At 39.4% G+C, this 15,215-nt stretch overlaps 1 protein-coding gene across 3 annotated transcripts in view; it reads right to left on the bottom strand.

The window, feature by feature from the left end:
- Positions 1-14,645, bottom strand: part of GTF3C3 (general transcription factor IIIC subunit 3) — a 42,832-nt gene extending 28,187 nt beyond the window's left edge. Inside the window, exons 1-7 of one of the 3 annotated variants that reach the window (XM_039470003.2) lie at positions 14,449-14,645; positions 12,751-12,862; positions 7,806-7,996; positions 6,161-6,284; positions 4,693-4,884; positions 4,026-4,191; positions 289-436 (exon numbers count right to left, since the gene is read on the bottom strand). In XM_039470003.2, coding sequence (XP_039325937.1) covers positions 289-436; positions 4,026-4,191; positions 4,693-4,884; positions 6,161-6,284; positions 7,806-7,996; positions 12,751-12,862; positions 14,449-14,550 — 1,035 coding nt within the window. In that variant the 5' untranslated portion in view covers positions 14,551-14,645. The other 2 variants (XM_074399323.1, XM_074399322.1) reach the window with 2 other exon arrangements.
- Between the last annotated feature and the right edge of the window lie 570 nt (positions 14,646-15,215).

Raw genomic sequence — 15,215 nt, 5'->3', positions numbered from 1 at the left:
CCGACCAGTTTAAGAACTAAATCACAGCAATTCATCTGACTGTTGAGTCCTGCTACCCTGAAGTACACACATACTTGGCACCTGTGATAATGGCAATATTTTTTTGTTATGTAACTGCACTTCTTATTTCATACTGAATTGCTACAGAATCTAGAAATCACTTGTTTCATATAGACTTTAAATATATACATAATATATAACTAAAATGAAGAACTGCCAATTTTTAAGAATTTCTAGAACACAGAAACACATTCAAAACCTAACAGAGAAACACATAAGCATTCCTACCTCCAAAGCTTTGTCATACTGTTTGTTTGAAATATATAGTTCAGCTGCTATGTTAACATCTTCCATGGAGACTAGGCCCTGGTGTTTTGAGAAAGCTTCATCAATTATGTTAATAGCAGAAGTAACATCATTGGCTTCATAGTAACTCCTAAAAAAATGTAAGTGGAAAAATGGAGGAATGTTTACTTAATTCCAATTATAAAACTCATTTCTTGCTTAGGCTATATAACAATGAATGGTGATTTTCATTTTCTTAGAATCTGAGAGGAATATATATTTTCTTAAAATCATAATCAGAACTGATCCAGAAAAAATGTGCAACGTCACTAAAAGTGTCATAATTTCAAGCATCTCACTCTCCAAAAACTACCTCCTATCATTCCAGCTCATTCCCTCTGTAGTCCAATACCAAACTCTTCTACCTCAACAGATCTACAAAGCCTAGGTCCTACCACTTTTTCACCATCACCTGCACCTTTCCTGTACTTACTTTCTGCCTTCTCCATGTGGCCCAACATTATAATTACTCCTTTGCACATATCCTCAGTTCTCTTACCCTGCTGCTCTTCCTTGATTAAAATCACTCAATAAAATTCCAAGCCTGGTTAAAATCCAACTATATCTACTCTTCACTACCACCTGCCCAGCTGACCATGCCAACTGGTCTCACGCTAAATTAATGACCAGTACCCTCAAGCAGGTCTGTGGTACTGATGAGTTACCTAGTTACCTATTTCAGTACTTCTCAAACTTGAATGTGCATATGGATCAACTGACGATTTTGTAAAAACACGTATTCAGATCTAGTAGAGCTGGGGCAGGCCTAAGATCCTGCATTTCTGACAAGCTTCCAGGTGATGCAAATACTGCCAGTCTGTGGGGCAGTAATGTCCTAGATAACTATTTGACATCTTCTATCTTCAAACCTCCAGCAGTCTCCTAGTCCTCACTCTGAGTTGATGAACTTGCTTGATATTTTTACCAAGAAAAGAGAATCAAATCAGAACATCCCACATATATCCAGCACATCTATCTTCTTACAAGTATCTTTGGCCGTATCATCTGCCTTCCCCTTTATCAAAGATAAATGATTGTATACATGAAAATAACCCCGAGTTTGATCCCATTCCCTATAATCTACTTAAGGAAATTGCTCAGGCAACTGTCCCTTCCCTCACAAATCTTCAATGTGTTCCTCAATTTTTGATTACTCCCATCTAAATAAATTGTAATTTATCTCAAATTAAAAAATTCTCCCATCCCTACAACCCATTCCTCTGCTCCCCTTGCAAATTCCCCCAAAGTTGTCCATCCCCCATACCATCTCCAATGCCTCTCCTCCCATTCTCTTTTTAACCTAATCCAATCAACTTTTCCTCTCCCCACTCAGCCAATATTTCCTCAACTTGTTGCTAAATCTGTCAATTCTCAGTGCTCATTTTACATGATCTATCTGTAGTATCTCACACAGATGATCATCCCTCCTCCTTGAAGTGCTTTCTTCAATTAAATTCTAGAACATCATGTTGTTCTCTGTTTCCTCCTACTTCACTGGTCATTTCCTTTTAGTCTCCCTGCTGTTTCTTCTTCTTCCTGACTTCTACACATTGAAGTGTCTCCTTTTATACCCTTTCCACCTCCCCAACCCACCCTTCATATTCAATACATCAGGAAATCTTGAGAGCTCAGCCTTCAAAACACATACATAATCTGATTACTTCGTACCAGCTTCTGATCCTTCCATCCTGGTCCACGTTACCATTTTCCTTTCTGTGTATCACTATAGTAATTTCCTAACTGGTCTCCTTTCTTCTGCCCTTCCACTGTTCAATCCATTCTCAAAAGAGCAGCCAGAATTGATGCATTTAAAATTTAAGTCAGACATGTCACTTTTCCACTCAAAAGCCTTCAGTGACTTTGAAACTCACTCAGAATAAAAGCCAAAGCCCTTACAATAGCCCAAAAGGACTAAATGATCTCTGCCTCTGATACCTCTCTGCACTGCTCCCTTCATTCTTCAGCGTCCTTAAATAAACTTTGCACATGCCATTTCCTTTACTTGTGATACTCTTCCCTGAATATCTGTTCTCATACCTCCTTCAGTTCACCTTTAGTCAGTATGACCATACCACAGAGAATTAAGTTCGTCTCTCATCATTCAATCTTAAAAATAACACTGCCCATACCTCAAATCCCTATTCCTTTTTCCTGCTTTATTTTTCTTCATATCACTTTATCAACATCTGATATACTCATATTTAGCTATTTATTTACTGCCTATCACCCTCACTAAGCTTTACAAGAGCAGGGTATTTTAAAAAGTTGTTAAATAGTGGATATCCTGGTTTCCTGTATAGTATCTAGTGCCAAAGATATATTCAATAATATTTCTGGAGGGAAAGTAGGGACTGAAGGGAAAGCCTAAACAGAAGTTGGAGTGATAGAATTCCGTGTAGGAAAGACCTTAGTGGCGGTGGCAGACTGACAATCATCAATCATATATAATACTCAAAAAAGTATTATATATAATAGAAGTGGAAAACCAATTTACTATACAGGCCACCTAACATTTCACAAAGTCAAAGCCTACTGGACTAACCACTGTGACAGCTACAGATTTAACGGCAAATAACCTGGGAAGACCCTCAGTGTTCATGGTATTGCATCAGGGATCAACTTAGGGTTGCCTTCCCTCAACAAATTTCCTAGAAATGCTTTCTAGCAGTCCTATATAACCCATCCTTGGGAGGGTAAGAGACAGTTTCACAGCTAAGCAACATTGTGATAAAGGCCATGGGATTAATAGGGTTAACTCTAATGTACCCTGATGGAGATGGTTACTCCTAGACCAAAATATAATATGATACCTCTAGAACAAAAAGCATATCACAAGGCATCGCTCAACAAAAATGTTTCCTACTTTGTTTTGCCGTGCAGCATACCAGAGAAGTAAATGCAGTAGGGTATATTTTAGAATAAAATATATACCACCACCAGTAACGTGCCAACTGTAAAACAAAATTTTTATAGTCTTAAAATATTATGTACTGGCTCAAGACAAAATAATAAAAGACCCCAGATCATTAACATTTCATTGGCACATATGCAATAAAAAATTATTTTTTTAATTATTGCAAATATACACAATTTCAACTAAGTTTGGAAACCTGAGAACCTACTCATTTTTTTAGGACATGTCCCATTTTTAAACCTCTGAGCACTTGAAATGTAATCTTATATAAACAATTTTCTAAGCAATGACACAACTGACTTGGAAAAGAGAAGTAATGAAAATTCAGTGCAATCTAAACATACAGGGCTAGGCATGCTGGCTCACACCTGTAATCCTAGCACTTTGGGAGGCCAAAGCAGAAGAAATGCTTGAGGTCAGAAGTTCAAGACCAGCTTGAGCAACACGGCAAGACCTTGTCTCTACAAAAAAATTCAAAAATTAGCCAGGTGTGGTGGCGTGCACCTGAAGTTCCAGCTACTCAAGAGGCTGGGTAAGAGGATCACTTGAGCTCAGAAGTTCAAGGCTGCAGTGAACTATAAACACACCATTATACTCCAGCCTGGGTGACAGAGCAAGACCCTGTCTCAAAAAACAAAACAATAAAATACATAAGGAAAAACACTTGTCGAACTTCAGTGAAAAGTACTTTCTATTTCAAATATATGCTTTGATTTGCAAAACAAGATTAATAGGGGTAACTAGATACATTTTGCTCCAAACTTACTTTGCCATGTCTCTAGCCAGCTGCATAAAACGTTCACCATCAGATGGAGACAACAGGTTTAAAATACGCCTGTAACCATCCATGGCCATTTTATGATCACCCATCTGTTCATAAAGGCTTGATCGCTCCCACAGATAACGGACATTAGTAGGTTCATATTTAAGAGCTAAAAAGAAAGAAGTACAAATTATCACAAAAGGAGTGCATAGTATCTGGGTGTGATCTAGCATCTCAGAAAATTTAATAAGCAAACTAATTCATCAATGGAACAAAGGGAGTTATTCTGAATAAATCTATCTTCACAGGAACTCTTGACTAGGTTTTACCTAAGACCAAATAGAATCTGAATCTCAATAGTACTCTTCTTAATATGGTCAATATAGTCAGATGTTAATCCTCAAGAAACAGCTTAAAACCAACACTGATCTTGGTGGGAAACTGAAGATACTATTCATCTACCAACTTTTGTGTTGTATTATCTCACAACATTAAAAAAGTCCCTGATAAACATGAGAACAGAGGAACCTCAAATACTTACCTCTAGAATAAGAGACAATAGAAACAAATTTATTTCCGCCAATATCACACCCCAGAGTAGCAAATGCAATGATCAAAAAACCTATTATGTCACATCTTGTCAAAGTGAAAAAAAAATTTTTTTAATTACCTTTCGTGTAGCAAAAAATAGCCTGCTTAATATTGTCTTGTTCCAGAGACATTTCTGCCAGTCTAACCCATTCTTCCGTGTCACTAGGATTTAAATGTGCAGCAATCAACTCAAACTGCAATGATTTTTCCATGTCACCTTGGTCCTCATATATCATGGCAAGAGTAGAGAATGGCTCATAAGCCAGAGGAGCTATAACGAATTAAAAAAAATAAATTCCATTGGCTGAGAGAAGTTTGAGTTGATGTCAATCCCCTGGTTCAAACTGTGTGTCTTTTTTAAAAATACCTAAATTCTTCAAATCACTCTAGCAAAATTATACAAACTATTTAAGGTAAGTTAAAATAAATGCTAGTTATATCTGCTTTATTTTCACACTTTTTCAGCATTTTTAAAGCATTGCTTTCTCTAAGCAAGGTATAATTTCATGAAAAATCCTAATCTCTACCACATCTTCCTCATGAAAGTCCCCCTTTGCTCAGGATAAACATGGCTCAGTATCAGCAAGCTCATCCCAATAAACGACAGTCACATCAGTGGGGCTGAATCTTCATTATTTAGCTCCCACACCAAGGAGTATGGTATGAATGAATAGATGATACCTAAGCAGCAGCTAAACAGATATCAAAGTGACTGGCTAGTCCACATTTCTGAAATACTGTTTCTGAAACAAAATTCAAAGATTATGAGGTATTAAAGTCAAAGATTTTTGTCAAAAACAATTATAAACTAAAATAAAGGAACAGATAATATTGGATAATATTGGAAAGTAGGAACCAAATGAAACATACTAAAGGAAAAAGTCTGTTTAATCTTAAGCAGTAGCCTCAAATTCCCTAATGAAAATCCAGGAAATTATAATAAGACTTCTAAAAGGACCCTAGTCTAACTAAAAAGAAATGCCAAATTATTGAAAAGATAAAAGTTCACTGTATTACAGCTACCCAAACCACTCTGCAGGGCATAATTTGGCAAAATATCAAAGAAACAAAATAATAAATATAAGTAGTTAAAACACTAAAGATATCATTCAATATGATCAAGATGCACCATTTAATTGACAGATAAGATGACAAGTTTAAACTGTCTTTTACCAAAAAATAGATTAACATAATCTAGTACTGCAAGATCTAGAAAACAAAAGGAAAAAAGAAAGCTGAAGTGGCTTTAACGTAATGTATTTGCCATATTTAAAAAACACTGACAACTCAAAAGTCTAAACCCCTCAACTGAAACATTAAAAACAAACAAAAACAAAAAAGGTAACTGTGAAAATTCAACAAATATTAATCTCATTGAATCATACTCTGAGATTTTCATTTTCTTGTGAAAAATGGTAAGTACCATTACCACAATTACCCTTAAGCTTCTGAACATATTTTACAAATAATACTATGAAATGTTCCTCCATTTGTTTTAAGTCAGACTCTTAAACTGCTATTATCAAAAAAGTTCCCACAGAAAACACCTTGTCTTATGATTTCCATGCACATCAATATTGCCTCTTCACGTTCTCCTCGAGCAAAACGAATGTTGGCTTCACCCATGAGACCTCTCAGAGCTCTGGGAAGTTTACTCCGAGGCCTCTTCTCCTGTATGGAAGAAAAAATGACAGATTAAAATATAGTGAAGTCTTAGATTTCAATTCCAACCATATTAACATAAAATATAATAAAACTGAAATTTTCCTTTAAACATTTTCAGTTTTTTGAAACTCAGAACTAAATTGCTGCAAGTTTAATTGACTCTTTAACATTAAAGTTTATATTGTAGGAAAAAGTCTAAAACTGGCCATACGTGGTGACTCACTCTTGTAATCTCAGCACTTTGGGAGGCTGAGGCAGGTGGATAACTTGAGGCCAGGAGTTCAAGACCAACCTGGCCAACATGGTGAAACCCTGTCTCTACTGAAAATACAAAAAATTAGCCAGGAATGGTGGTGCATGCCCACAATCCCAGCTACTCGGGAGGCTGAGGCATGAGATTCACTTGAACCTGGGACGCAGAGGTTACAGTGAGTCAAGATCATGCCACTGTACTCCAGCCTGGGTGACAGATCAAGACTGTCTCATTAAAAAAAAAAAAAAAAAAAAGTCTAAAACAAGATTGCAGGGGGAAAAAAGTGGTTAGGAGCTACTAAATTACTAATTAGGATAAGAAATGTAGAGCTGGATGCTGCAAAATGGATTTATATGCCAGGATTATGATGTAATCTACTGAAGATCCCCCTTCTTTCAAATTTGTCTACTCAGAATGAACATGTTTAAAAAAGTATCAAGTTATAGTATGGACATGGACTTTTTTTTTTTTTGAGACAGGGTTTCACTCTGTTGCTCAGGCTGCAGTGCAGTGGCATGATCTCAGCTCACTGCAGCCTCTACTTCCTGGGCTCAAGCATCCTCCCACCTCAGCCTTCAGAGTAGCTAGGACCACAGGAGTGCACTACCAAACCTGGATAATTTTTTAAAAAATTTTGTAGAGACAGAACCTGACTATGTTGCCCAGGTTGTTCTCAAACTCCTGGGCTCAAGCAATTCTGCCTCAGCCTCCCAAACTACTGCAATTACAGGCATGAGACACTGTGCTTTACCAGTATGGACCTTTTAATAGCAAAACCAAAGTCCATTTTGACATATGCAATAATTAAGATTTTGTCTGTGTGTGTGTTAGATCCTACCTTTCTGGCATGTTTTTTTTTTTTTTAAATAAATGGCCCAATTGGTTTAAATGAGCCATTTTGCTTTGACTTTATTTTATTTATTTATTTATTGTATTGCACTTATTTTTTTGACAGAGTCTCACTCTGACACCTAGGTTGAAGTGCTGCAGCCTTGACTTCTCCAGGCTCAGGTGATCCTCCTTCCTCAGCCTCCCGAGCAGCTGGGACTACAGGCACACCACCACACCCAGCTATAATTAAGATTTCACATAAAAATTATCTAAAAGGAAACATAATATACAAATAACAATAGTTGTGTCATAGTATTTCCTTTCATACAGTTTGAATAGTTTCCCAGATTTCTTTTTCAGTTACTATGTCACAATTATAGATTTCTTTTTCAATTACTATGTCACTTTCTTCATTGTTTATAAATACCAAAGTAACAATTTACTTTCATCATTTTCTTGGTTTCACGATTGAGAACCATCTCCAATACAAATACATCGCCAGCAGTAGGTTGCTCAGATGTTTCTTCCTCCTCCTCCTCCTCTTCTTCCTCTTCCTCCTCATCATCTTCATTCTCTCCAAGCATGGAAGCAAAGACCTTGTGAACTGACTTACTCACTCCATCTGAAGTTTCTCCTGAGAAAAAAGACATTGATATTAGGGGGGAAAAAACGCTGTAGAATTCTCAGTGAAAAACAATTATCTCCTGAGTATAAATTTTTAAGCCAGTAGCACCAAATTTCAAAGCAAAAAACAGTAAATGAACATCCTCAAAAAACAAACTAAAGAAGAAAGTTATTACAAAGTCATGTATTTTATTCTGTTGGAATAGCTGACTCATCCTTTAGGCTGCATCCAGATTTACAGGCAAAATTAACTGAAATATCAGAAGCACATACAATAATAGGAAAAAAAACAGAAGAATTATTAAGACATAGACCTAAGAACTAAACAAGCCTGGTAGTACGGAACCCTGGTGGTATAGCATAGTGGTTAAAAGTGAGGCTCTAGGGCCAAGCTGTCTGGTTCCGGACTTAATCTATCACTAGCTGTATAACCTCAGGAAATTACTGAAGCTCCTCTATACCTGTTTCTTTTTGCAAAAAGGGTTAATAATTTATAAGGCCACTTTGAGGACAAAATGAGTATGAGTGTGTGTGTATGTGTATACACTTAGAATGCCTAGCACATAGTAAAAACCCACTGAATGCTATTATTAGTATTAAAATGGCTTTATTATTTCAGGACTAAAATAACATGACAGTAGTTCATTTGTATCTTAGGATACCACCATAGTATAATATAATGATTTTTAAATGTCGATAATGATGACTTTGAATGATCAAAAAAAAGTTAAGTTCAGAAACCAATTTTCTGTTAAAAAAGAGACATTGCTATTGTTTGAATATCTGTTCTCTCCAAGTCTCAAATTGAAATTTATTCCCCAATGTGCCAATATTAAGAGGTGGAGCCTTTAAGACAGACTGGGTCTTAAACCCAATAATAGATTAATCCATTGATGGTTTAATGGGTTATCACAAGAGTGGGACTAGTGGCTTTACAAGAAGAGGAAAAGAAACCTGAGCCTAGCATGCTCAGCCCCCTCATCATGTGATACCCTATATTGTCTTGGGACTCTGGAGAATCTCCACCAACAAAAAGGTCCTCAACAGATGTGGTTCCTCTACCTGGGACTTCTCAGCTTCCCTAACCGTAAGAAATAAATAATTTTTCCTTATAAATTACCCAGTTTCAAGTATTCTGTTACAAGCAACAGAGAATAATGATAGACATGTAACATATTTCTAGAAAAGTTCCAACAAAATAATCAAAATTTTAAGTATATATAGATATCGATATATACATGCATATCTCTATGTATATTTGTGTTCAAAAACTTTATTTTTTGTGTGTGAGACAGAGTCTCATCTATCACCCAGGCCAGAGTGCAGTGGTGCAATCTCAGCTGACTGTAGCCTCTGCCTCCCAGGTTCGAGTGATTCTCATGCCTCAGCCTCCCGAGTAGCTGAGATTATAGGCATGAGCCACCGCACCTGGCTAATTTTTGTATTATTTAGTAGAGATGGGGGTCTCGCCATGTTGTTCCAGGTTGGCCTTGAACTTCTGACCTCAGGTGATCCACCCACCTCAACCTCCCAAAGTGCTGGAATTACAGGCATGAGCTACCATACCTGGCTTTTTTTTTTTTTTTTTTGAGACGGAGTCTCACTCTGTCACCCAGGCTGGAGTGCAGTGGTGTGATCTTGGCTCACTACAACCTCTGCCTTCTGGGTTCAAGTGATCCACCTTAGCCTACTGAATAGCTGGGACTATAGGCGTGTGCCAACACACCCAGCTATTTTTGTAGTTTTAGTAGAGACTGGGTTTCGCCATGTTGTCCAGGCTGGTCTTGAACTCCTGACCTCAAATGATCCACCTGCCTCGGCCCCACAAAGTGCTGGGATTGGAAGCGTAAACCACTGCACCCAGCCTGTGTTAAAGAAAAACAAAAACAAAAACTCTTAAGCAAGGCAGGCGAATCACAAGGTCAGGAGTTCAAGACTAGCCTGGCCAAGACGGTGAAACCCCGTCTCTACTAAAAAATACAAAAATTAGCCAGGCACGGTGGCAAGCACCTGTAATCCCAACTACACGGAAGGCTAAGGCAAGAGAATCACTTGAACCAGGGAGGCAGAGGTTGCAGTGAGCCGAGATCTCGCCACTGCACTCTAGCCTGGGTGACAGAACAAGATTCCGTCTCCAAGAAAAAAAAAAAAAAAATCTCGTAGGCATATTCATTTAAGTGAAATACTTCACATGCCAAAGATGCTGTATAAATGAGTCATAAGGATCATATTCAAGAATTCAGAAAAAAAAAAAAAAAGAATTCTGAACATCCAAAACAAAGATGAAAAGAAATGTGTAAAATTTATCGCAGGAAAAAAGAAGAAAAATGGTATTATCCATCCTGATAAAAAGAAGCATTTGATAAAATCCCATACTCTTTCCTAATAAAAATTCTTAGTCAACTAAATATGAAAGGGAGTATCTTTCATTTCAAGAAGAGTATCTACAAAAATTTTCCCCAAACACAGTTAATGGTGAATTATTGAAAGTTACTAAGAATGAGGCAAAGTTGCCCACTACCACCACTTTCGTTCAATGTTTTACTGGCAGTCCTAGCCAATGTAATGAGAAATAAAAGGCATAAAGATGTCAAGGAAAAAATTATCATGTCACAGATGACATGATTATATACATAGAAGACCCAAAACAAATCTATATACAAATGAAAAGAATACATTTATTTAGCAAGGTTGCTGAACACAAGGTCAATATATAAAAATTACAGTTTCATGTATGAGCATCAATGAATTGAAAACGAAATTAAAAGACCCTCTCTTCATCATGCGTAAGAAACATGTGAAGAACAAGTATTTAGTGGTGTATTTAGTACTGTCCAGGGTAAAAGAACAACCCTAGTGGCCACATATTTCAATTAGCAGACTTTGCCAAACTTCTTCAAAACTGACCCCTTCTGCTCTGAATACATGCTCATACTTACCAAGAGTCTTGGTAGAGTTGTGGGACAATTCCTTCCTAGGAAATTAGGAGCTTTATATCTTACAAGGACTGATGAGATTGTGTGCCTGACTGCTCATGATGAGCCTGAATTGGACTCAGTTCGCCCCTTTCTGAGGGCCTGATGGCTAGCTTTTGGAAGCAGCTTTAGGTAACAGGACGGACAGGCACCCACTTGTGCCTGCTGCTATAGTAGCTACTCAAAACATCTGATGACAGAAGAGCAGCTCCTCCCCTCAGCAGATAAGGAAGGACCCACAAATTGTTAGAACAACTTCAGCTGCCTTTTGTTTCCTTCAACATTTAAGTTCAGGGTACATGTGCAGGATGTGGAGGTTTGTTACACAGGTAAACATGTCCCATGGTGGTTTGCTGCACAGATCATCCCATCACCTAGATATTAAATTAAGCCCAGCAACTATTAGCTGTTCTTCCTGATGCTCTCCCTCCCCTACTCCAACAGGCTCCCGTGTGTGTTATTGTGTGTGCCACCCCCTTTCATCCCTGTATTCTCATCATTCAGCTCCCACTTATAAGTGAGAACATACAGTGTTTGGTCTTCTGTTCCTGTGTTAGTTTGCTGAGGATAACATCTTCCAACTCCATCCATGTCCCTGCAAAGGACATGATCTCATTCCTTTTTATCAGCTGCCTTTTCCACCCCACTTTCCTGACAGAATAAGAAACTGCAACCCCTAGTTTTCCCTCCTCTTTGCCCCATTTTCCCCACTTGGTCCACGGATGTAGGAACAAAACTTGTTTATTTTCTGCCATACTATAACTGTGTGTTCTCTGGGTAAATGCTTATTTGTTTAGAGGGAAAAGTTCAGGAGTTCGAGACGAACCTGACCAACATAGTGAAACCCCGTCTCTATTAAAAAAAAAAACACAAAAAAAATTAGCCAGGTCTGGTGGTGGGCACCTGTAATCCCAACTACTCCAGAGGCTGAGGCAGGAGAATCGCTTGAGCCTGGGAAGTGGAGGCTGCAGTAAGGTGAGATCACGCCATTGCACTTCAGCCTGGGCAATAAGAGCAAAACTCCATTTCGGGGGGGGGGGGGGGGGGGAAGAACCAAACTGTACTTCTAACCCCTAGAACTAGACAGTTGTCATCAGTCCCTATACATGAAGCTACATTCTGATTGGCAGTTCAGCACCCCAAGTAACTTGATCTGGTAGTAAATAGATACCCTGAGATATTATCAGCATTCTGATCCCCCAAAAAGGGTATCAATCACTGAAAATTAATAAATTTGCTTATTAGTTAATTAACAAGGCTACAATGAATTTAATTAGTCTGGGTGTACTAACCAAATTTAATATCTGGACACGCAAAGCTGAGGACCGGGTGCTAGGGAGCCTACCCAGACACCTATGCTGTGTGTGAAGTTCCATGTGGACAACCAACTTACATTTCCACCTTATCTCCCTATAATTAAAGCAGTGGTTTGGAAGCCACTTTATATTGAAGTGTAATTCATTACAATTTGAGAGAGTATAGTCTGGAAGTGATTAATTACTGAGAGGCCCAATTTAAAAAATAATGAATCCTAAAAAGCTCCCAAATATATATTGATGGCAATTTAAAACACTTTTCCAACAGTAGGGCTCACACAAAAAAATAACCATCAGGGTATTCAATAACTCGACAAATATTTATTGGGCACCTACTATATACCAAGCATTATGCTCTTGATAAACCAGGTAATCAACAGAATATCACTGCAGTGAAAATACAATGTTTTACTAAATTACTTTGCTTACATACTCTAAACATTCGATGTAGGCAGCACATAATTTTAACATACCTTCATTGACATCTATGTCTTGGGATTTGGTAGAATTAATTCCTGATGATGATGGAACTTCAGAGTCATCGGGATTTTCTTCAGCTGATAGTTTTCCTTTTTCCTGAAGACTCTGTGATTGAAAATGACTTAATGATTCCAAAAAGTAATGCAGACTTAGCTCTCCTCAGCCACAGAGTATCTGGTTCTAGTCCTAGCTTTGCCACTCAGGCATTTTGTGACCACGGGTTGGCAGTTTATAGAATAGGGCATTTGCCTCATTTTCTATTTCTACAAAACTTGAGCTGTGACACACACGCAGTAGGTGGAATCTAAGTTTGAACACTATCAAAGCATTTCAAAGAACTTAGATCTTACCCTTCAATCTGTCATTTGTAAAATAAATAAATAGATATCTTAATAATTTCACTAATGAACACACAGTATCCTAACATTTTAAATAAAAAGATGTCTTGGTGGCTCACACCTGTAATCCAACCACTTTGGGAGGCCGAGACAGGCAGATCCCTTGAGCTCAGGAGCTGGAGACCAGCCTGGGAAACATGGAGAAACCCTGTCTGTACAAAAAATACACAAATTAGCAGAGTGTGACGGCTAACCCTGTGGTCACAGCTACTCAGAGGCTGAGGTGGGAGGACTGCTTGAGTCCGGGAGGCGGAAGCTGCAGTAAGCAGAGATCTCATCACTGCCCTCTAGCCTGGGTGAAGAGCGAGACGCTGTCTGAAAATAAAACAAAATGAAATAAATAAAAAGATGAGTCCCTACTAGTTGCATGAATTATGAAGTTCGCTACCAGCAAACTTCAAAAGGTTTAATTACTCTAATTTTCTCTTGGAATTGACGCAAGAAAGTTCAGATATTTCTGCCTTTTTTCGGGGGGACAGTCTCGCTCAGTCCAGTCCAGGCTGGAGTGCAGTGGCACGATCTCAGTTCAGTGCAACTTCCGCCTCCCGGGTTCAAGAGATTCTCTTGCCTTAGATTCCCGAGTAGCTGGGACTACAGGCGCGTACCACCACGCCCAACTAATTTTTGTATTTTTAGTAGAGACGGGATTTCACCACGTTGGCCAGGATGGTCTCAAACTCTTAACCTCGTGATCCGCCCGCCTCCGCCTCCCGAAGTGCTGGGATTACAGGCGTGCGCCACCGCACAAGGCCAAGTTCAAATATTTCTAAGTACAGGGAAAAAGATATGCGTGAGGATTATCTTCTTATCGAACAATATTTTTGTGTGTGTGGACTATTACTTCACTCCAGTGGGAGATTCCTCAAAAACAAGAGCTCAATCGTTCCAGTTCAGAAAGAGCCACTGAGGCCTAAAGAAAAGAGGTGAGCTGCTCATCCGCCGTCACAAAACGCCTTAGTGCCAAAGCTAGGACTAGAACCTGACACTGTGACTACAAACTCTTCTCCCCACCTCCCGTTTAACTTACCAGCTTTAAGCTACTCTGAGATAAAAACGTAGTACTGGGGCGAGGGGCGCGGGGGGAAGAAGAGGTTACCATCAAGACAAAAGCTTTCCGGTGGGGGAAAACGTTTTAAGAAGGTTAGCACAGGGATGAGGGGTGACAACCGGAGTTTCTCTAAGATAAGGAAGAAGCTGCTGAAAGCTCCCAGCCCGCCCCCGTCGTCTGGCTCCCCCACACCTAAGTGCAGCAGGGTAACGAGTGAAGGGCACCGTGGCCTAGCATCGCCTCACTTTCTTCTCGCGGGTTTTTCTCTCTTCTCTCCGCCGTTCGAACTCCTCGAAGGAGATTTTCCCTTCCAGGTAGTCGATGAGTTCCGGACTGAACCCCGACATGTTTGTAGGCTCTGTCAGTGCAGCCCCAAGAACCCTGACAGAGAACCGGAAGAGCAACGCCTTCCAGACGCTACCTCGCACCGGGACAAGCAAAAGCAGGAAACCGGCGTCCTTCCGTGAAACCCGCCGGGTCTCCGCGGTAGCCGCAGCACTCGGGTTCCGCCTGCGCGCCAGGCCGGGATCTGCTTCTGGGAGGCGCGACCCAGCTGCAGTGCTTTAGCACAACGGACTCGTTCGGCCGCTTCTCTCAGCTCTCGTTCCAGGTTCTTTGAATCTATTTTCTTTAATCTAGGTAATTTTCCTCAATTCTTCACTAAGTTGTTGGTTTCATTCTCCCATTTTCTTTTCTGAATGTTCTTTAATTTGGTCGCTGCTGGGTGATATGTTTTTCTTAATTTAATCATTTTCTCTGCCACGTGCATGTTTCACTTTCCAGTTCTCCCCTGCCACAGAAAGCTAAAATTCTCCCGCAATATGTACTTGAAATCCCACTCCCGAAGGCCGGGCGCGGTGGCTCACACCTGTAATCCCAGTACTTTGGGAGGCCGAGGTGGGCGGGTTCGAGACCAGCCTGACCAACATGGAGAAACCCTGTCTCTACTTAAAAAAAAAAAAAAAAAATTAGCCGGGCGTGGTGGCAGGCACGCCTGTAATCCCAGCTAGTC

This window comes from Saimiri boliviensis, chromosome 5 (genome assembly GCF_048565385.1).
Source record: "Saimiri boliviensis isolate mSaiBol1 chromosome 5, mSaiBol1.pri, whole genome shotgun sequence".
Taxonomy (NCBI): domain Eukaryota; kingdom Metazoa; phylum Chordata; class Mammalia; order Primates; family Cebidae; genus Saimiri; species Saimiri boliviensis.
The sequence above is the reverse complement of the archived record's forward strand: the minus strand, read 5'-3'. Positions and strand labels throughout refer to the sequence as shown.